Source organism: Sorex araneus, chromosome 2 (genome assembly GCF_027595985.1).
Source record: "Sorex araneus isolate mSorAra2 chromosome 2, mSorAra2.pri, whole genome shotgun sequence".
Classification (NCBI taxonomy): domain Eukaryota; kingdom Metazoa; phylum Chordata; class Mammalia; order Eulipotyphla; family Soricidae; genus Sorex; species Sorex araneus.
The window spans coordinates 297,644,644-297,668,158 of NC_073303.1; the positions used below are offsets into that span (position 1 = coordinate 297,644,644).

General features: G+C 39.6%; 1 protein-coding gene across 2 annotated transcripts; it reads right to left on the bottom strand.

The window, feature by feature from the left end:
• Positions 1 to 23: 23 nt before the first annotated feature.
• TTC14 (tetratricopeptide repeat domain 14) lies at positions 24 to 13,452 on the bottom strand. 2 transcript variants are annotated; one of them, XM_055126470.1, is made up of 12 exons: positions 13,144 to 13,452; positions 12,328 to 12,452; positions 12,040 to 12,239; positions 10,558 to 10,642; positions 10,286 to 10,415; positions 9,846 to 10,001; positions 9,236 to 9,307; positions 8,782 to 8,901; positions 8,566 to 8,688; positions 6,920 to 7,037; positions 5,837 to 5,946; positions 24 to 4,876 (listed from the first exon to the last, which is right to left on the bottom strand). In XM_055126470.1, the coding sequence occupies exons 1-12, from the start codon at positions 13,308 to 13,310 to the stop codon at positions 3,964 to 3,966; spliced, it is 2,319 nt and encodes a 772-aa protein (XP_054982445.1). In that variant the 5' UTR covers positions 13,311 to 13,452; the 3' UTR covers positions 24 to 3,963. The 2 variants fall into 2 exon arrangements, with proteins under 2 accessions (XP_054982445.1, XP_054982446.1); XM_055126471.1 differs by lacking the exon at positions 13,144 to 13,452 and adding an exon at positions 12,793 to 12,922.
• Between the last annotated feature and the right edge of the window lie 10,063 nt (positions 13,453 to 23,515).

Here is a 23,515-nt window from a genome sequence, read left to right on the forward strand (position 1 = left end):
GATGAATAAATGGGTGAAAGAGCTGAAAAAGATCATTTTATTTATTTTGGCTAAAACATTGCTTTATTGCATGAGGTACATAAGATCTAAAAATTGATTAATCTTACACCCTGTGAATATTCACCAGATTTCTTATTCTCTGTGATTTCTTGTAAATTACTCAGAACCATCATAACCTGTGACAAACCTTATGACTTACAGTGTGAAGCATGTAAGATGCCACATGGCATTATAAAAATGAATGGAATTTGAAAAAATAAAACTGAATTGAATAAAACCTCAATATTTTTTATTGAAAAAATAAAAATTGGCTTATTAGTCCTGTAACCTTGGGCAAGTTATCTTTTGGGGAGGGGCCTCCCAGAGTGCTCCAGGGAACTGGGCAGCACACTGGGCAGTACCCAGCCACAGACCTGAACGTTCAGTGCTGGTGCTGTGATGCTCAGACCCAGCAATGCTGGGGGTCACATCCCAAAGAGCTTGGCGGAGCAATGTGGTACCGGGGGATCCAGCTCAGGCCTTAAGCATGGAAGGAAGGCATATGCTTCTGCCCTTGGATCTTCCTGGCCTTGAACGTTAATTCTTTCATGCTTTTTACCATTTGTCACACACAGTAAGAGTTAATCACAAGAGTTTTGAAATAATTAGACATAGATAACATGTACCAAGTTTGAGGGGTAGAGACATAGTACAGTGTGTAGGGTGCTTGCTTTGCTGCAGCCAACTGGGTTCAATCGCCAGCATCCATATAGTCACCAGAGCACCCGCAGGCAGAATTCTGGAGTACAGAGCCAAGAGTAATCCTGGAGCAGTGCAGAGTGGCCCAAAAGCCAACCAGTCAACCAACCAACAAAAAAAACCAAGACAGAAACTACAAAGGACCTTTTCGAAGCATTACAAACCTTACAACAAAACAGTCTTTGCGTAGTGGTTAGATTCTCAGGCAAGTGTAAGTCTTTAATTCTTAAAAGTTTTATCTTTGGTGTAATTATTCTAAATATCGAGATAAGAGATATACCCTATTAACTTCCTTATCTAGAGTTAGCTTAACATCCACCTATAGCATTAGAAAGTTTCCATATACAAATGGAAACCAAGGCACACAATATTAGTAGATACGTTAAGAAAAAAAATTGCTGAGTCTTTATAAGAAACAATGGGAGATTTCCTGAAGACATCCTTAGTTAAATGGCCAAGATATTCAAAAGTATCATATACCCCAGGAAAGCAGTTCTTGAGAAACAACTTTGTAAGTTGAAGAAATCTGTGAATTGAATCAGGCGCTACCTAAGTTTTTGTCCTAATTGCCTTAAATGTAGGTGTAACATTAAGCCAAAGTGTTGACAATGATACTAAAGATGCTGTAAGATTTGACTTTACTAGGAATCCTTAAAAGGTCAAAGGCTAAATCAAGAGATTGCTTTCACACTTTAAAATCCCAACTTTATTAGGAATCCCTTCGTGTAAGTTTCTTGATGCAAAGAAAAATCCCGGAGTAGGAGTCCTATTTCTACCATTACCTAATTGTTTTTGACTAGATTTCTTTCAGTCTGTTGCAAAGTAAAGTTTAGCTTTTTCATTAAGCTCCCATCACTGACGTTGAGAGTTTTAATATCTTATAGTTAGAGGAGCTGTAGGACAGAACAAAGAATAAAACTTCTTTATCATTCACTCTCACCTCTGTAGATGGATAAGCAGATGCGTACTTCCCACTCCCAAGTCTACTGTTACTGTGATGACAATAAGGGCCTTTGTCATTTATTGTGTCTAGAATCTTAACGTGGAAAATTCTGTAAGATCATTTTAAATTCACATTCATGACTCATTTCTGTATCTTAATTAGAAAGGAGACTTCTGATCCATGTACTATCCTTAAGTCCTGGTTGCTGGAATTTATTGGGGAAAAAAAAAAAAAACAGGCTGTTGGCTTAGCCACACAGGAGAAAGGTAACATCAAGAGAGAGATGGTGCTAAAGTAGCAAACCCCCAAATAACGCAACTGAAAATGGGCAAGTGATCTGAACATTTTTTTCCTAAACTAGTCATACAAATAGCAAACAGGAAAAAATACCAGTGTCAATTAACCATATGGGAAATGCAGATTAAACCACAATGACTAAACAAATCATGGCTGTAAGAATGGTTTGTATCCAAAAGACTTGCAGTAAGTGCAAGTGCGGACGCGGAACCTGTGATGGGGACTGTCAGCTGGCACAGGCACTGTGGAGAGCAGTTAGGTTAGAATTTAAATCACATCCTGTCACATGGTTCAGCAATTTCTCTCCTGGTGTATTTCCAAATACACTGAAACATTACACTCAAGAGCTATCTGCACTTCCCCATCTGTTACGGCATGAGTTGTGGCGTTTGTATGCACACAGGTAAACCTGCTATTTGTGACAAAATCAAAGTATGAATTTTTTTCACACTTTTGTCAAGCAACCTGAAACAAAACCAAATTCAGAATTTGTGGTCAGCAGAGAGAAGTGAGAAGAGGAAACTGGAGACAGGTCTAATTTCTAGTTATAGAGATAACATACAACATAATGACCATAATTATGTGGCATTTGAAAGTTCAGCGTTAATTTCTAAATTTTTTTATCGCAAGGTATTTTTCCCTTACCTATGAAACGTACACAAAGCATATTATACTAATTATTTCATTATCAGTGTCACTGTCATCCTGTTGCTTACCAATTTGCTCAAGCGGGCACCAGTAATGGTGCCATCATATGTCAAATTATGTTTTATGTTAATCTTATACATGGTGTTATATGTCAAAAGTTACCTCAAAACTGGTTAAAAGGGGAAAAAAAACCTCTCTAAAATATACATATATGAAGTATAAAGCTCTAGTCAACACTAGGCTATTTAAAGGCATAGCTAATACTTTCCCAATTGGAGATTTCCAACACCTGAGCAATTATCAAAGTTTCTTCCTTTGAGGAGAAAAAGATTATAGTAATATGCTTCTCTTTGCATTGCCAGTATTGTTCATTCTATTTTTATTTTGCTCTATTGTAGAAATGGTTTCAAGGGTCTTGTCAAGAATTAAAGTGAAAATATATTAGTCTTTTTTTTTTTTAATCTTGGGCCACACCCAGTGATGCTCAGAGTTGATTCCTGGCCCTGCACTCAGGGATCAGTTCTGGTGGGACTTGGGGGACCATATGGGGTGCCAAGGATGAAACTTGGGTCAGCTGCATGCAAGGCAAATGCCCAACCCACTGTGTTACTGCTCTGGTCTCCAAGTTAAAATATACTGGTTATGCTACTAGCAGTATATAAAGCTTAAAAATACAGAGAAAAAGCCCAGTTTTATGACTTTAATCCTAATAGTTGTTAAGCTAAGTAGAAGCCTTAATTTCTCTATACAGATTATACTGAATTAAATCAGGCTTATTAAGAAGTCAAACAGACATGTAATCTACCATTTTAAAAGAAGTTATACCAAAAATCCCTCAAACTAAGCAAATTATGAATAAATTTAAGGAGCACTTTAATTTTAAGCACATAAGGAACACTCAAATTTAAGTATTCTTTTGTAGACCGTGGACTTTTAATTTAACAGAAAATAAAATGAAATGACTTTTTACGATAAACAGTACAAGTGTTCAAAGCACAAATTTAAATTTTTTATCAAACAAGGTAATAAGGACTGATGGACATGGCTATTCTCATGTACAATTAAAAATACTTTGAGAAGTATCTTTGTATTAAAAAAAAAATCAAACTGTCAAAACAAGGAATACTACACATATACATACATGAAACACTAAAAATCAAGTTTTGGGAGGGTTCTATAACAGCAATAAACTAACTAAAAGAAATTAAAAAGCCTTAGCTTTCTGCAACATCTACAAATAACTTCAAGTACGTATGTCTGCATAGGCTGTTAAGCCTAAAAAAAGTTCAAAACCTTTATTAACAGTCTTTAGTCCAGTGATGCTAATTTGTTTGACATTAGTTTTTAGGTTTATTTCCCTTTTCTCGCTCAAATGCAGCTATTTGATTAAATATATTGAGTAAATTCTGAGGCAAATTTTTTTTAGTTCCACTTTCTGACTGGTCTTTACCACTTGCTTCTTCTGGAAGCTCTGTTTTAACATCCTCCTCATAATTATCCTCTTTTTCATACTCTCCTTGATTTTTACTTAACTGGTATCTCTGCTCCTGTCTACTAAAATCACGTGATCCAGGGTAATTACATTTTTTGTACTTTTCAGCTGACTTCCATGAGTAGTCTGAGTTTGCGGGGGAGGTAGGGTGCCTCATGGAGCCTGGCTCCCACCTCCTATACTGCTCTTTTCGTCCCTCCACATCTTTCTCAAATCTTTTATAACCCTGTATTTTCATCTTTTCCTCTGAATTCCTGTAGCAGGAGTCTGAGGAATCTCTTCTGTAAGAAAAAGGTCTTTCTGATTTATAAGACTTTTCAGATTTGCTACTACTTGCCTGAGTTTTGTAACTATTAGAAAAATCTCTTGGATCTTCAGACCTACCTCCAATATCCTCCAGAATTTCTACTGAAGATGAAGACAGAGAACATCTATCTTTCTCTTTTACCTGTTTCTTTTGATATGGTAACCTATCCTGTTTTTCCAGCAGTTTTTCCACTTCATGTTTTTGGGTAAGAAAAGAGGCTGAAGTATTGGGTGGAACTGGGAAGGAATCATCTTTCCTGTTCTGATCTACCTGATTTGAGAGTGCCTTAACCGAATGCTTCTTGGAGCTTCGAGAAGACTCTGAACGGTTCTTCTTATGTTTCTTATGCCTTTTGTGATCAGAAGAGGAAGTAGATGATGAGGAAGAAACTGATTCATCCCCAGAAGAAGAACCGCTGGAAGAAGAAGATTTTCTTCTTTTCTTCTTTAGCCTAAAAATTGTAGTGAACTCATCAGATATGTTAGATTTTACTATTTGTTCTCTTTAAAGACTTCATAAAAGCTATGGCAAGTCAGAGCTTTCTAAAAATCTTTTTCTCCCATTTGTTAGTCCCCCTTTTCCTCCTAACGATGAAGAATGGGTGAGTGCTGCCAGAAACACCTTGGATTCTTTTTGTGTTTGAATTTGAATTTCTGCTCACTCTAAGTTCAGTAAGCTCATTGTGTTGCAGTGTGTTACATTTTTCCCATATTCTATTGTGATCACAATTGTGATCCTAATCTTAAACAATAATAATCCTAGTTTCTAAGCTTCAATTTTACCACTAGGCAAAGCCATCAGTCCTGAACAAAACAGCACTTAAAAATTATTTTCAAAACTAAAGACACTCTGAACACATAAAGAATTAAAATCTCCTATTTGTTATCTCTAGATTATAGTTTCTTTACCTCAGCACTAATGACATTATGAGGTAGTAATTTTTGTTGGGGGAAAGAAGAGTGGTGGTGGTAGTCTGAATACCATAAACTATCTGGCATCTCCCATACTCTATGCATTAGACACCAGTACCATGCCCCAAGTTGTGACAACTAAAAATGTCCCTGATGATAAAATCAACAACCCTCCCTACCCCACCAATTCAGAACCAATGCTCTAATTCTGAGACAGTTCTTTCTAAAATAAAAATGTAACATTTTAATTCTAAGGTAAATTCTTTTTAGTCTGAAAAATTCTAAGTTTAGCTTTGCTTATTCTCAAGCAATTATTTGTGGAATACAAATTATTATATTCTTGTAATCTATGTTAAGGATTCTTATACGTTAAGGATTCTTACCAGTCATAACTTATGATTTAAAGTTTTATTTTTTTACTTACTTTACTTCCATATGGTAACTTTTGGTTCAACTTCATAGTTGTTTTAAGTTAAAAAATACTGAACATTATAGTTTACCTTTTCTCCTCTTTTAAGAGCTTACGCAACTTTTCTGCACTTGTTTCTATTTTCTTTGTTTTCTGTTTTTCTTCCTTTTCAGCTTGTTTCTCTCTTAATTCCAAAGATTTCTTTTAGAACCCAGATATCAGAAAAAACCACACGTTAAAAATAGCAGAACATATAAACCCAGTTTTCAAAAGCCACCCACAACCAGGAAGCAAAGGTAGTATACCCAAATCACCATGTTTCCAAGTATTAAGTATTTTTAACATATGAAAATTAATCATATAGTGTTCGGCATGAATCATTGGAATACCCAGAACAGTATTGAGGACCATATTGCAGTTGGTATTCCATTAAAAAAAGGAGACGTCATTGCATTCGTACCCATGACCCACAGTGCAGGAAAGGGAAAAATTTAAATTCGTGAAAAATTATTTTTAAAAATAGAAAAATTAAAGCAGCACAGAATTTTATAAATAAAATTCAAATACAGAAATCCCAGCAAGGTGATTTTTGGGTGGAAATCACCGTGTTCAATACAAACCAAGAGAGAAATTCCAGTATGGTGAATTGGGGCGGGGCGGGAGGTGGGGAGAGGGAATCACCATGTTCAAATACAAACCATTTAAAAAAATAGCACAGCCCAGTTGGATGCATGATTACATAAGAAATCATTTTCCAGTTTGAGGATGGGTAAGAGCAGCACCAGATGTCAGAGACACAGCAGCAACGGTCCAATTCAGAAGAAAATACATGAAAAAACATCATCATCAGTATTACAGGAAAAGACAGTGTGAAAGACTTCTCAACAATGATTTCACAATTAGCTCAAATACAGTAATAAAACTGAATCCTGAATCTTGTAACTAACAGAAGAATTTATTTCAGATATAGTTTTTAAGGCAGTAGAAATCTTATCACAGGACTATTTTAAAATTATTAACATAAAATAAGCATTATGAAGCCAAGTCAAATCCAATTAGGAAACCCCCCCCCCCCCCCCCCCCGCACAATGCCCTAAGTGATTAGTTTTTCCTTGGTAAGTTCTGGCATTAATTTCAAGTGTGAACAAATTTCTAAGAGGAAATAAAGAATCACCTGCATGTATTTATGAAGCTTCTGCAAAGCATCGTCTGCTTCTTTAAAAGTCTCATCCAATGCCAGAGCTTTCTTATAGTAACTTTCAGCATTTAAAAATTTTTCTTCTTCTTCTAACCTAAATTTGAAAGGAAAATTCAGCATTTTTGAAAAATAAGAAGTTGGGGGCTGGAGCAATAGCACAGCGGGTAGGGCGTTTGCCTTGCATGCAGCCGATCCGGGTTCGATTCCCAGCATCCCATATAGTCCTCTGAGCACCGTCAGGGGTCATTCCTGAGTGCAAAGCCAGGAGTAACCCCTCTGCATTGCCAGGTGTGACGCATAAAGAAAAAAAAAAAAGAAAGAAAGAAAAAGAAAAAGTTGACATAGCCCAGGTGTGCCCCAAAACAAAACAAAAGACATTAATTCATGGACCATCAGATATACATCTAACTAGGTATAGGTGTTCCCCTGATGAAAAGGTAAAAGTTTCTCTAATTAATGGGGTCCGTGCAGAAGTTCTTGAGTTCAAAACAAACACTGCAGGTTCCAACGAGAAAGTCCAGTGGATAGGGTGCTTGCCTTATATGTGGTCAATCTGGGGCAATCCCTGGTATCCAATATAGGTTCCCTGAGCTCTGCCAGGAGTGATCCCTGTGCACAGTGCCAGGATTAAGTTCTGAGCACCGCCAGGTGTGGCCCCAAAACAAAACCACCCAAACAAACAAAAATAAAACAAACACTGCTAAATTTATTAACCTGGGATTCTAGAATTACCACACAAATTGGAATCATTAGGCAAATTCATGATGCAGAAGAGAGATGACAACAAATAAAACATTAAATAGCAGAAGATACTATTAAAAAGTAGACTTACCAAATAATAAGTGAAGCAATATTTTTATTTTTTAGCTTTAAGTAGTTTTTCAAAAAATCTTTTTTAAGAAAGATAATTTATTTAAAAACCCAAACAAATCTGTCATAAATTAGAGTTACTACTATGCTAAGGCTTATGTGAGTTTTTTGGATAGTGATGTCAGTTACAGGCTTTGTTCTAAATAATTTGCTCTGTCACTTAATTTGAATTTGTGGATTTTACTGGACAGTACAATAAACTGAATAACAGAATATTACTCAAAAAATACCCAATAGATATTTATGGCATAAACAACGTGAATTAGAAAATTAGATTTCCATTAATGCAAAAACTTCTATTATATGTCCAGGAAAAGAATACTCATCTACTTTCTTCTATCATTAAATTTATATTTTTATGTACTGAGAATAGATTTGCAAAAACATGAACTTGCAATATCTCTAATGAATAAAAGTATCAGTGATAAGGCAGAAAAAAAAAAAGACCAGAAAATCATAACATTTATTTATTCATCTATTTTTTGGCTATGCTTGGTGGTGCTTAAGAGACCACTCCTGGCTTGGTACTGGGGAATCGTTTTTGGTAATGGTAAGGGGCCCAACTGTAGTGCTGAGATAGAACCTTCGTGGGCCACACAGCAAGAGGTGCTGTATGCCCAGTTTTTAAAGAGGACTATATTTTCAACCAAAACTGAAATGGAGTGTTCAGAAATAAAAACATATTAAAAGTTTTACAGTAGCTAGTTGAGTACTAAAAGCTTAACTATGATAAGGCAAAATCCAACACTTACTGCCCTCCTCTTTCTACAAGTGTCTGGCAGAGGTATTTTCTTGCATTCCTGTGAGTTGGACAGGTTTCCAGTGCAAGCTCAAAATCTTCTATTGCTTTGTTCAGACTTCCTTTTGTTGCATATCTGAAGATATGGAAATTGAAGTATTTATTTTGAGCTATTAATAAATCTTGCACATATTTACTTTGTAAAAACTGCTCAAAACATAGGACTCACAATGCTCCTCGAGCTACTAAAGCTTCCACATTCTGCTTGTCTATTTCCAGAGCCTTATTGTATTCATTCATGGCATCCACATGGCGTCCCACCTTAAAATAATCAACTCCAATTTTCACGCTGAAAAGACATTTTTTAGTATTACAAATATTTTACAGTATATAAAAAATATAAGCATATCTTTAAAAAAGCAAATCTGTTTAGTTTGTAATATTTCAACATAAGTTTCATAATATTTATAAAATCTATATTTGCGATTATCACTTTTGAAAATGAAGACTAAAATTTAAATTTACTAAATTTAAACTTGCAAATAACATTATTTACACTTACTAAAAAACTAATACCAAACAAATGCATGTTAATTAATTTTACAGAAAATTGGTCTCAACATATAAGAATGCTTTTAATCTTTTAAACTAAATAATGTAATTATTAAACAAAGTCTTCATACCATTTCAAAGCCCAAGATGCAGACTGTTTCTTCCTTAATGCAGAAGCAAAATCATCTTCAGAGAAATTTTTGCTATTAAGAAAAACTCAAAATGTAAATACCTTTTGTGTAACATTTCACTGACAAAAACTTAATACTGAGTGTTCTGCAGTCAAGAAACTGTGTTCTGTTTACAATTTTCCTTAAGTACACACACAAAGTTCTTTTATACTTTTGCATGTTTCTTGTAAGTTTTTTGGGCCATACCCGGTGGTGCTCAGGGTTTACTCCTTGCTCTGTACGCAGGGAGAGTAGTACCTTGGTAGTACCTGGGGAATTACCTGGGGTGCCAAGGATCAAACTCAAGCCCGCTTTGTGCAGGATAAGTATCCTACCCACTGTGCTATCTCACTGGACCCCGTACTTTCTCTACATGGTAACATACTACACATCCAATTTGAGTCACTAACATGAGACACCACATTCCAGAACATCAGGTCATTTTGTATTAATTTTTTGGCACATGGTTGTCTCAACAGCAGGATGGTCAAATAAATCCTTCAGTGACGCAGTGTTTGAACCCAGTATCATTTATGCAATTAACTAATAGAATAACATTGACTTACTATACCTTTGCAGACCTCTCATTAAAGATGGTGGATTAGATTCATCTATTCCTAGTTTTTCCAGAAGGAATTCCACTACTCCTGGGTTAACAAATCCCAAGGAACTCTCCATCATGTTTTCATAAGACTCCAAAGAATTGCTATTTAATTCAACACTCCTCCTTAAAAACAAAACAGTACATAAATATGATTACCATAATTAAATATGTTCATTTATCATACTGAAGCAACATTATTACTGTGGGTTTAAATATACATTTTTTGTATATAAACGTGTGACACCATGATTGTTCCCTTTACCAAATCTGAAGAAATTTAGGAATAATTAAGAAAAAGTTTTGAAATAATATAAACTAAAATTCCACTTTGCTGCAAGAAGCTGAGCAAAATCCATTATTATTATTTCTTTTTTAGTGCTAAGCAGGCAAGACTGTGGACAAGTTACCTGTAGTGCAAAGGAAGTTCTTCAGAACTAATCACACCTAATTTAATAGAGGATAGATGAGGTGGAAGAGATGAATTATACAGGGAGACTGCAAGCTTTTCATGGTATCTGTCAATATCCTTGATTCCAGCTTAAAGAAAAACAAGAGAAACGAATTGACAAGAAAATGTAAATAGGCCTTCCAAACACTATGTAATAGATTATATTTTAAAAATTAATTTTTAAAATGACAGCTATTGCTTCTATATAGTATGTACTATGAAACTGATCACCTCGAATGATGTCGCCAGTCTGGTAATATGATAAAGGATCCCCATGCTTACTGTGAGAAGGCACATCTCTTAATGGGCAAAGAGCCTGAAACGAGAAGCACTTTAAAACACAAGAAATTGGGATGTGACAATACAGGGGTTACGGTGTTTGCCTGCGTGTAGCTAAACCCCAATTTAATCCCAGGCACTGCACATGGTTTCCTGAGCAGTGCAGGAGTCCCAGAGCAGAGCTGGGTGTGACCTCAAAACTTAATATATATAACAAGAAATTCCAACCTATGGTGAGAACTGCTTTTATCCTAGTTGCTCAGTGTCAACATCTAATAGTTAACACAAATATCAAAAATACAACTAGTAGGTTGGGACAGTAAAGGGGTTACGGTGCTTGCCTTGTATGGGACAGACACACCCCATTAAATTCCTGAATACGGTCCACAAGCACAGGTAGGAATGAGCCGTAAGCACAGAGCCAAAAGTACGCCCTAGCACCTCAGGGTGCGGCTCCCAAACCAACCAAACAAAAAATCAGAACTATCACTCTGAAGTGTAAATATAAGGATTTAAATGATCATTTCTGGGCCCAAAGCTCAATAAATCAAGTCTTCTGGTTCAGTTCAAAAACTGCACTCTCCTGAAATAAGCAACTAGTCTGAGAAACCAAATGAAACTAAGGGATATGAAACAAAAAAGACGTCTTATACTTGTTAAAACGTTAGATTTGTTCAGAGTATGACCAACAATAAATATGAAATATAAATTTCCCAAAACATGTTACCCAGTTTATATCTATATCTATATCTATCTCTCTCTCTATATATCTACATCTTTTCATTTTCCTTTCTTTCAGTCTATCTGCCTTAAATCTACCAGACCTTTTACGGTGATACATTGTATTTCAGAACAATATACCTTGGGCAAGATATTTTATTATGATGTACAAATCACATTAATGTACATAATGTACATAAAGAGGACTAATTTGTTTCTAAATTATTCAATCAAATATTTAACAACAAGTACTAAGCAGTCCAAGAACACATTTAATATAGAAAATAAGCCTAGAATATCAATTTCTCTATATCCGCTGATTTCCCTTTTGAGCATTTAAAAAAGGACCCCATCCCCTCGGACACACAAAACCTAGAAATATAGGAGAAAAGTATGCAACTCTTTTACTTTTAATAATCCTTTCAAACCATACTTTTATATTTCACTTCTATCTAACTGCATATTTATACACAACTGGATGCAGACAATTCTTTTTTTTTTTTTTTTTTGCTTTTTGGGTCACACACAGCGGTGCACAGGGGTTACTCCTGGCTTTGCATTCAGCAATTACTCCTGGCGGTGCTTGGGGGACCATATGGGATGCTGGGAATCCAACCAGGGTTGGCCCCGTGCAAGGCCAACTCCCTCCCCACTGTACTATCGCTCCAGCACCCAATCCTTGCGCTGAGATACCAGAGCAATTAAGAAACTTACTGTGATTTCTAAGTGGGATATGTCTCTCACGATGCCACTGCCTAAACAAATCAACACCATGAAAAACCCAAACTCCCGGATAGAAGTAATCCTTCCAATCACTATATCACCACGCTCGATATCTCGAAAAAACAGCTCTCTCCGATCCATACTCGGAATCTCCATGAACTGCTCCAAAGGTGGCATGACTGCATAGTGATCTGCAAAGGAGCAAAAACAAACGAATTCACGGCGTCTGCCGAACCGTTAAGCCAGACGGCTTTAGGGTGATTTCAAGGCTAAGCTCACCTTCGCTGTCCTCGCTGATTTCAGAAGTTGCAGGTGCGTCTGATTTCCAGGAAAGGGCGAAGAGCAGGTCTGCTTTTTTGGAAATGAACGTCTGTATCTCGGTGTTCTCAACTCTCTTCTCCTTTCTTCAAAAAAGAAACAAAACGGGTGAGATCTAGCTGACAGAATAAGATCAAGATGCTTATTTTTGCGGGGGTGGCGGGGACCACATCCCGCGATGCTCGGGGCGTCGGGCCAAGATTCTCCTGGTCGGTTTTCAATGCTCCAAGGGGTCCTAGCGAGGAGTTTTAATCAGCGACTCCAGGGGCGGGGAGGGAGTGCAATCTAACTTTTTTAAAAATAGTCTTTTGTTTTGTTTTTTTTGGGTCACACCCGGCGAGACACAGGGGTTACTCCTAGCTTTGCACTCAGGAATTACCCCTGGCGGTGCTCGGGGGGACCATATGGGATGCTGGGAATCCGAACCTGAGTCCGCTGTGTGCCAAGACAAACGCCCTTCCCGCTGTGCAATCGCTGCAGCCCCGATCTAACTTTTTTAAAGAGTGAAAGCTTGCAGCTCCAAAAACGCACGCTTAAAGAACTAAAAGAAAGGTTTTTTTTTGTTTGTTCTGTCTTGTTTTTTAACTAAGAAGAACACCACCAACAAAACCCAAACAACGGTGACTTTACAAAGTTGACCAAAGACTCCCGAGGTTAAGCCCCAGGGGTCTAAGCTCCGCAATCCGCGCGCGCCCTGGGCAGCAGCGAAGGGGGAAAGTTCGGCCCCGAGCCGCGGCGCCCCGGCCCGGGCCCGGCCCCCGGGGGCGAGTCCGGTACCTGCCGGGCAGCTGCTCGGGCGGCGGCGGCGGCGGCGGGCCCCGGGCGGCGTCCACGGCGCCCAGCAGGCTCCGGAAGTGCGGGTTGTCCTGCTGCTCGCTGCGCAGCAGCGCGAGCAAAGGCGGCCCGTGGTAACTCAGGGACTGGCGGAGAAGGTCTCGGTCCATGGCGCGAGCGCGGCGGCGCCGCAGGCCCGGGGCCCGCCAGCCTCTCCCTCCGGCCTCGCCGCCCGCCCTCCGCGCGGCCGCCCGGGACCAGGCAGCGCCGCCGCCCGGGAGCAGCCGGAAGAAGCCGCGCTCGCGCTCCGGGACCCAACACGGCCCCGGAAGTGCGCCCCGGGCTGCGCTCGGCCCCCTCGGGTCTCGCGAGACTGAGTTCGCGAGACTACGGAAGCCCCGCGCTTGAGCGGGATGTGCGGCCTGAGTTTGAGCGGCCAACAGATCTCCGGGGCTAGGGAAGTGTGCAGGAAGCTGGCTTTGCCCAATGTGTCTTTTCCCCTTCACGGGTCCTGGGTTTATGGTTGCTTTAAAGCATGCATCTCAGGGCTAGGACGAATGGAGACGTTACTGAGACCCCTCGAGAAATTAGAGGATCAAGGGGATGATGATGATGATGATGATGATGATGATGAAAACATGTTAACACATCCACACCTAGACCCACTCTATATGTATATGCATATGTCCTTTATATCTTTTTAAAGAACTTTTGTTCATTTCTCTAGTGTCTCAAAGCGTAGTGTCCATCAGGCTTTGTACACTTAAGACAATATGCTCTGGGTACTCTTTTTCTTTCATTATTATTTTTTTGTGTCACATCCGGAGATGTTCAGGTGTTACTCCTGGCTCTGCACTCAAGAGTTCTTTTTTTTTTTTTAATTTTTTATTGGAGAATCACTGTGATGTGCAGTTACAAACTTCTGAACTTTTGTGTTTGCATTTCACTCATACAGTGGTCTACCCATGCGCTCAAGAGTTATTTCTACCGGGATCCAATCCGGGTTGGCTGAATGCACGGCGAGCACCCTGTCCGCTGTACTCTCTCTCTGGCCCTGGGCCTGGGTACTGTATTTTCAAGGAAATTGTGACCTGCATTTCTATCCCATCTTATTAACTTGAGGGCTTAAGTGTAGTGTCTTATTAAAATCTCATTTTAGAGATTGAGTCAAATAAACCCATAGGATCTCAGTAAGTTGTTCCTAGTTGTCCCTTGTTACTCAGATGGTCTAAGTTGAATAATTGAATTCTATGTAGCTGTTAGGAGACATGAAGTTATGAAATTTGCTTATAAGTGGATAGACATTGGGATTATCATGCTAAGTGAAATGAGTCAGAAAGAGAGGGACAGACATAGAAGGACTGCACTCATTTGTGGAGTATAGAATAACAACACATGAGGCTGGCACCCAAGGACAGTAGATACAAGGGACAGGAGGATTGCCCATAGCTAGAAGCCTGCTTCATAAGCGGTAGGGAGAAGGCAGATGGAATAGAGAAGGGGTCACTAAGAAAATGATGGCTGGAGGAATCATTTGGGATGGGAGATGTGTGCTGAAAGTGGATAATGGACTGAACATGATGACCTCTCAGTGTCTGTGTTGCAAGCCATAATGCCCCAAAGCAGAGAAAGAGTATAGGGAATATTATCTACCATGGAGGCAGGGGGAGGGTGAAAAGGGGGGGTATACAGGGGATATTGGTGGTGAGGAATGTGCACTGGTGAAGGGATGGGTGTTTGATCATTGTGTGATTGTAACCCAAGCATGAAAGCTTGTAACTATCTCACGGTGATTCAAAAAAAAAAAGTTCTAGTTTAGGTCTCAATAGCTTTTTTTGGGGGGGTGGGTTCACATCCAAGGATGCTCAGGGCTTATTCATGCTTCTGCACTCAGAGATTACTCCTGGCGGTGGTCAGGACCGTATGAGATGGCTGGAGTAGAACCCCGGTGGGCCTGGTACAAGACAAACACGTTCTATCACTCTGGCACTGGTCTTAATAGCTCTTTATAGGCAAAATTGTTGAGGAATATTATAAGTCCAATTCTAAATTTGCAATGATGCAGATTTGTTTCAATGTAAAAATTGAACTTAAATTTTATATTGATATTTATATCTTAAGGCCCAAAAGTAGAGAGTGTATGGGGAATATTGTCTGCCTTAGAGGCAGGGGGAGGGTGGGAAAGGGGGGTATACCTGGGATATTGGTTGTGGGGAATGTGCACTGGTGGAGGGATGGGTGCTTGATCATTATGTGATTGTAACCCAAACATGAAAGCTTGTAACTATCTCACGATGATTCAATAAAATTAAAAAAAAATAATGAAAAAATTTCTTGTATTTGTTTTTAGGTGGGGGGGGATCACATCTGGTGCTACTCAGGGGTACTCCTGGCTGAGGAATCACTTCTTGTGGTACTCAGGAAACCATATGGGGTGCCAGGGAACAAGCCCAGGTTGGCTGCGTGCAAGGCAAAGGTCCTATCTGCTCTACTAACATTCTGGCCCCCTAAAATAATTTTAGGCCCCAAATGAAGTCTTTCACACCAAACTTAACCAAAATTTAATACCTAAATGAACTGTTGTTAGAAGAGTAGAAATTTAAACCTATCACTGTAGCGTTTTCGGATCAGCACTAGTGAGGCAACCTGCCTGAAAATGAAACTGTGGCTTTAGAGAAATGGGTTTACAGGATATGGTCCCAAAGGGACGAGGCGATCTCAAAAACTGATTTAGACATCAGCTAGTAATGCTCTCATACTCACTTATGCAGAAGTTAATTCGCAGAAGCAGTAGATATTTTACAACTGTTTTGGCAGGAAAGCACAACAATGCATAGGGCAGGGAAGTGACTCAAACAGAGGGAGAACAAGCTTTGCATGCAGAAGTTCCAGGTTTAATCCCTGGCCCTGCACAGCCCCCTCCCCCCACCCATCCCCAGTGCAACTCCAGCACCACCTGGTACAACCCTCCTTTCCCTAGCCAGTAAAATAAAATAGAATAAAATAAAATAAAAAGAACACCAGAAACTCATTCACACACTCCTGCCCCTTGTTTTGTTTGCCTTTACCTTCAAAAAGGCATTATGGCTGGCAGCACAGATACTGAGAGGTCATCATGTTTGGTCAATTATCTACTCTCGGCACATATCTCCCATCCTAACCGATTCCTCCAGCCATCATATTCTGAGTGATCCCTTCTCTATTCCAGCCTCCTTCTCCCCTCAGCTATGGAGAATCTTCCTGACCCTCATATTTACTGTCCTAAACAAGGAATTTAAAAAAAAACTTGGTGAATCACCATGAGGTACAGTTACAAACTTATTCACTTTCATGTTTCCATTTCATTCATACCTGCCTTCTAAGATTACTAACCCTTCTATTCGATCTGTTTTGGAAACTTTACCATTTCTTGTCTCTTCTCTCTTGTCTGCTCTCTTTTCCCCTTTCTTTACCTCTCTCTATCTCTCTTCCTCTTCCTCTGTCTCTGTCTCTCTCTCAGTACTTTGTCCTCATTTCTTCTTTTCTTGGCAACTATGGCAACTATAGCATTTCATTTGCCTTGAAAATCTCTCCTGTTACCTTTGTCCCCCACTCTCTATCCTCTCTGCCCCCTTCTTCAGTCTCAGAAAGCATTCTAGAGAGTATTGTCAGTTTTCTTATTTCATCTTTTCAGGATTTTGCCTTCATTATTGCATTAATGTATTAGAGATAAAATAATCACAAGCTGGCATATACCTGGTGTACATTTAGTTAGGAAACTACGGAGAGTTTCTTGCCCATATGGGAGAACCTGGCAAGCTCCCTGTAGCATATTCATATGCCAAAACCAGTAACAATGATGGGTCTCAAGTCCCCTGACCCTGAAAGAGCCTCCAATGTGGCACCATTGGAAAGGACGGGTAAAGAGAGGCTGCTAAAATCTCAGGGCTAGGACGAATGGAGACATTACTGAGACCACTCGAGAAAATTGATGATCAATAGGATGATGATGATGATGATGATTTATATCTTAAATATAAGGGGGCCACCAGCCTTTCCCTCCAGCCTCTTCCCTTGCTCTGTGCATGGCAGCTGGAGGGATAGCACAGCGGGCAGGGCGTTTGCCTTGCACACGGCTGAGCTGGGTTAGATTCCTCTGTCTCTCTCAGAGATCCCGGCAAGCTACTGAGAGTATCCCCCCTGAGCGTCCAATGGCATATTTGATGTGCCAAAAACAGTAACAAGTCTCACAATGGAGACACTAGCGCAAATAAATGAACAAATAAATGAACAATGGGATGACAGTGTTACAGTGCAGTGCTACCTTAAATATGGGCCATTTAGTATGAACGTCTTGAACCAAAAGTAACTTAGTAGGTTTTTGCTTCCTTCATCACTGAGTTTCTTTGATATCAATCTGTCCTTCACTCTGGCATCATCTGGACCAAAAACCCAGCTAGACTATAGTGTATGTCCTACACTATTTTGTGAAAAATCCACAAGAAACCAAGATTTGAGGAAAAGTGCAGTGTGGGATGCAAGACAGATTCAGAAAAAGGCTGTTAGTTTAAAAGATTAAATTTCAAACCACTATGGGCCCACTCAGAAGTGTAATCAATGATTTGACTAATCAGTGATTGACGTGTTAACCTTTAACTCTAGAGAACAGCTTTTAATAGGAAAAAAGATCGCTGCTTTTATAATGGGAAGCTGGTCCCTGAAAAAGCAATGATAAAATGTCCTAGTAAATAAAATATGATACATTTGAGTTGATTTGTTAAAAATCTTATCCTCCCTGGGCTGGAGAACCAGATGCCAGACAGAAGCCTTTGGTTGAAAAATCACACCTTATGAGACATTTATGATTGGCATAAGCCTTCATTACTAGGGTATCATACTAGTTTTTCTAATGTTTATTATTATTACTATTTTACTTTTTGGGGCTATGCTGGTTGGTGTTCAGGGCTTCCTCCTGGTTCTTTGCTCAGGGCTTTTTCCTGGTAGTGCCAGTGTGTGAGTGTGTGTGTGTGTGTGTGTGTGTGCGCGCGCGTCAGTGCATGCCAGGGGGTGGGCGGACTCAATATGGAGTATAGACATTGAATCTGGTTAGTTGCATACAGGGCAAATGCCTTATTTGCTGCACTCTCTCTGGTCCCTCATTTTATTTTTTTTAAAATTTATTATTTTTTTAATTAGTGAATCACCATGAGGGTACAGTTACAGATTTACATATTTTCATGCTTGTGTTTCAGTCATACAATGCTTGAGTACCCATCCCTCCACCAGTGCCCATTCTCAACCACTGATGATCCCAGCATCCTTCCCACCCCCCAATCCCTTTCTCCCCCACCCCACCCCGTCCCTGTGACAGGGTATTCCCTTTTGTTCTCTCTCTCCTTTAGGGTGTTGTGGTATGCAATAGAGGTATTGAGTGGCCATCGTGTTCAATCTATAGTCTACTTTCAGCATGCATCTCCCATCCCAAGCGGGTCCTCAAACTACACTTTACTTGGTGTTCCCTTCACTATGCGAGCTGCCCCTTCCTCCAGCGTGTGGGGCCAGTTTCCAAGCCTTGAAGTCAACCTCCTGGTACTTATCTCTACTATTCTTAGGTGTTAGTCTTTATTCTGTTCTTTTATATTCCACAGATGAGTGCAGTCTTTCTATGTCTGTCTCTCTCTTTCTGGCTCATTTCACTTAGCATGATACTTTCCATGTTGATCCACTTATATGCAAAGTTCATGACTTTATCTTTTCTAACAGTTGCATAGTATTCCATTGTATATATATACCAATGTTTCTTTAACCAGTTATCTGTTCTTGAAGACTCAGATTTTTTTTCCAGATTCTGGATATTGTAAACAGTGCTGCGATGAACATATAAGTGCAGATGTCATTTTAACTATACTTTTTTTTTTAATCTCTCCAGGATATATTCCCAGAAGTGGTATTGCTGGGTCAAATGGGAGCTCAATTTCTATTTTTTTTGAGAAGCATCCATATTGTTTTCCAAAAGGGATGAACCAGTCGGCATTCCCACCAGCAGTGTAGAAGGGTCCCTTTGTCCCCACATCCATGCCAACAAATTCTGATAAAATCTCTGCTTTTAAAGGCTGTGAAGTGTTTATCAAGAGTGGCATTTATTATATATAGCAGTACAGAAAAGGTAAATTTAAAGCATGCATAATCAAAACTTAGGCTGGAGTTTCTTTGGCTAGTGCTTGCTTTGTGGAGGGAGTCACTGTAGTGAAGCATCGAAGGGCAACTTACTACTTTTCATATGTTACTCTCATAGCAGATCCTTAGGCCGTTTATAACTGCAGATGTATTTGAATTCATTGTCTGCTGGAGAAAATCCCCTTCAACATTAAAAGGTTCAGAACACTGGCTCTTGGATGTAGAACTAGGGAAAGTGAGAAGGTGGTAAGGGAAAGCATTTTGCTTTCATTTTGAGAAAACAAGCATTCAAAGGGAACTTATATCAAGTTGGACCCAAAAATAAATCACTTTTTTCTCATTTAATTGCTCTTTAAAAAAACTGGTGTGAGCTTTAGAATAAAGCACGGGGAGTAGACCATTTGCCTTGCACGCGGCCAACCCAGGTTTTATTCCTCCGTCCATCTTGGAGATCCCGGCAAGCTACTGAGAGTATCTCGCCCACACGGCAGAGTCTGGCATGCTGCCCGTGGCATATTTGATATATGAGAATATCGAATATGTGAGACAGTAACAACAAGTCTAACAATGGAGATGCTACTGATGCCGCTGGAGCGAATCAATGAGCAACGCCCTACCCACTGTGCTATCGCTCCAGCCCAATATACTAAATCACCAACTTTTAACACACTTCCTAGTGTATTAAAAGGAAACAATAGCTTCTATTTTTATACTCTGTTGTTTAAAATACAAATAAACACATATGAAAAAGTTAATAATCTGCTCAAATACTAACTTGACAACCCATGCTATTTGAGCCAGAGAGATTAGTTCAAATTTCTGAAAGCATGATTTGCATGTGGGAAGCCTGGATTCACTTCCTGATACCATATGGTCCCCTGAGAGCTACCGGGAGCAACTCCAAAATATAGAACTTGGAGTAGCCCTCAGTACCACCAGGTGTGGGTAAAACAAATGAATACAAATTCATTCTTTCTTACTATTTGTAGAGTATTATTTCTCTACTCTATGTAATTTAGAAGGTTAACTTAAACCATACTCCTTAATGATATAGTTTGTAGGGGCTGGGGTGATAGCACAGCTGGTAGAGCATTTGCCTTGCACACGGGCCGACCCAGGTTTGATTCCCAGCATCACATATGGTCCCCCAGCACCACCAGGAGTAACCCCTGTGTATTGCTGGGTGTGATCCGAAAAGCAAAAAAGAAAAAAAAGAAAAGAAAAATTAATGATATAGTTTGTAATCATTTAAGTAGCACTGTAGCACTGTTGTCCCGTTGTTTTTTGATTTGCTGGAGAGGGCACGAGTAATGTCTCCATTGTGAGACTTGTAGTTCCTGTTTTTCGCATATAGAATATGCCACAGGCAGCTTGCCAGGCTCTGCCGTGCAGGCGGGATACTCTCAGTAGCTTGCCGAGCTGTTGGAGATAGAGGGAAGAATTGAACACGGGTCAGCCGTGTGCAAGGCAAACTCCCTACCAGCTGTGTTATCGCTCTAGTCCATGACAAGCAAACATTTAAGTATGGCACCTATTTTTTTTAGAAGTATTTATTATGTTGTTAACATCTGAAAGTACCCTTGAAATATTTGAACTATCATGAGTGCTTGGCGCAAGAGATTATTTTTTTTATTACATTCCTGCTACTATTTAAGATAGTTAGCTTTGTTCTAGATGGAATTTTTTTCAAAGTCACCCTGAGTTGGTTCAAGAAAGAATGAGGAATACTAAATGGAAAACATAGTCTCATCAGCCCAAAGTATATCTTCATTATTCAAGAACTAATTCAGATGGAAAACCTGCTAAGGGTTGATCACTGTATCACTGTCATCATTAAACATTGTCAACGATGTCATCATTGTCATCATTGTCAACGATGAACCGTTGTTCATTGATTTACTCGAGCAGGAGCCAGTAATGTCTCCATTCATCCCAGTCCTGAGATTTTAGCAGACTCTCCTCACTCATTTTCCCAACAGTTGGAGGCTCTTTTCAGGGTCAGGGTGTTGTCGGTGGGCCCCACGGGTGACTTCCGTGAAGCAGGGAGGAGAAAGACGTCACTTTCTCCCCAGCCGCCTCTATCACCCGGGACCCAGAGTTACTGGGTTCTTGTCTTCGCTCGCGGAAAAGAATTTCAGGAGTAGACAAGCAGTGAAGTAACAGATTTTATTTAGAGGTTTCCGAGGGAAGGAGGAAGGGATAAGTAGAAAGGAAAAAACAGTAGGAATAACGCGCTCAAGAGAGAACTCGGGCTTCTTCAAGGGTGGAGGAAGCTCTACACACATCCTAGCACTGGACACGAAAGCATGAAAGTACACATCTCAAGGGGGGAGATGCGGGCGACACATGTGCTTGGGCACCACATGTGCTCGGCCACGTGGGCACAAGCAGCACATGGGCTCAGGCAGCATATGCGCGCACTTCCTTTGTTCAAGGTGGCCTTTATAGGGTTTCTCCAACCTGCTTCCCAGGTAAAAGTCCGTTGCTAAGGAGGTTGCCAGGGAGGTTGGGAGTGGTGATGGTCTTCTTTAGGCTGGATCACATTTTAATCAGATTAAGGGAGAGGTCGAGGGAATTTGAGGAACTTCATGGGGAGGGGTCCAACCTCCTCAGGGTCTGCTGAAGGTCTTATCAGGTTTATTTTCTGTATCCACAAGGTGGGTCAGTCTCAGGATTCTCCTTCCTAGAGACTTCGTTAATCTGTTTCATTGCCAAGGGCCTTTCCCTATCTACCTGCCTACATCATACCTGCCTACATCAAGGGGAATGAGACTGTTATTGTTACTGTATTTAGCATATCAAATACGCCATGGGGAGCTTGCCAGAATCTTCCATGCCTGTAGAATACTCTTGGTAGTTTGCCACACTCTCCAAGAGGCATATATTTATATACATATATATATATATATTTTTCCCTTTATGATGATGTGTCATGGCCACGCACAATAGAAAATAAATTATCTAGAATCTACCCGTGGCAGGCAGGCTTGAAGGGTGGTGGGAAAATTCAAAATAATGGTGGTAGGAAGGTGTAATGGTGGCGGGATGGGTGTTGAAATAATGAATGTAATCAATGTGAACAACCTTATGAAAATAAAATTTTAAAAAAACTGATAAATTTTCAGCCAGGGCTAAACGAAATAGGAAACTTTGATATTTGTGCTCTGCTCTGGACTTATTGAGAAGTGAATGTGTGAAATAGCCATCTAACTACATATTTTTCCTTCATTTTAAAGTTTTGCTTTGGAAAGTCACAGCACAATAATATGATTAATGCCCACCCATAATTATGATAAATTAATCATTAATACCCACCTCATAACCATCAAATACCTGCCCTCGTAATCACCAATGCCCACCCCAATAATCATTAATATCCATCCCCATAATTATTAGTACCCACCCGAATAATCATCAACACCCGTCCCCATAATCATCAATACCCACTCCCAATCATGAGTAATACAAACATTCCTTAATTATGATTAATTCTACTAAGGGTTGATAGATTTTAATTTGCTAACTACCCCTGTTTAAAAAGATTCCATTTCATTCTTTTTCCTCCCCTCTATAATAGGCCAATGCATCTCAAGAATATAAACATTGCCAGCCTATTATCTAACCACCTGAGGGTGCTCTAAGATCATTGTAGCTATCTTAGTTTCTACTCATTGCCAGAAAACCTACTGCTAACTAAAAAAGGGGTTTTGGGATGGGGAACTGTGACCTATCACAGACCCATTTAAAGGTATTTGTGTCTTGATTGCTCTTTTGCTTTTTTGCTTTTCTTAGTTTCTGATAAATAATTTGAGATATTACTTACCTGTAAATCAGTTTGTCATTGTGTAGGATGATTAGCTCAGCCATTTTGAATTGCTTTTTCCAAGAAAGCTCACTCTTTTCAGTTCCAATCTGGATCAGTTAGTTCTAAGCAGAACCTAGAGTAAAGATTTCACAGTTCCAGGGCAAGTAGTGGTGTTATTTTTATATTCTAATCCATATTATTATTTTTGTGGTACTTCAGAGATATACAGTGACCATTCTAAGTGGCCATCTGTAAGTATTCTTCTCAGTAATTTTTTTCCACATCATACTTTGTTGTAAAAGGGAGATGATTATAATAATGATATTTCAGAACATGTCTGTCATGATTATGGAAAAAAAACTGTTGAAATAGACATGTGATACTATCATGGAATAGGTCCATATGCTGTAGGTG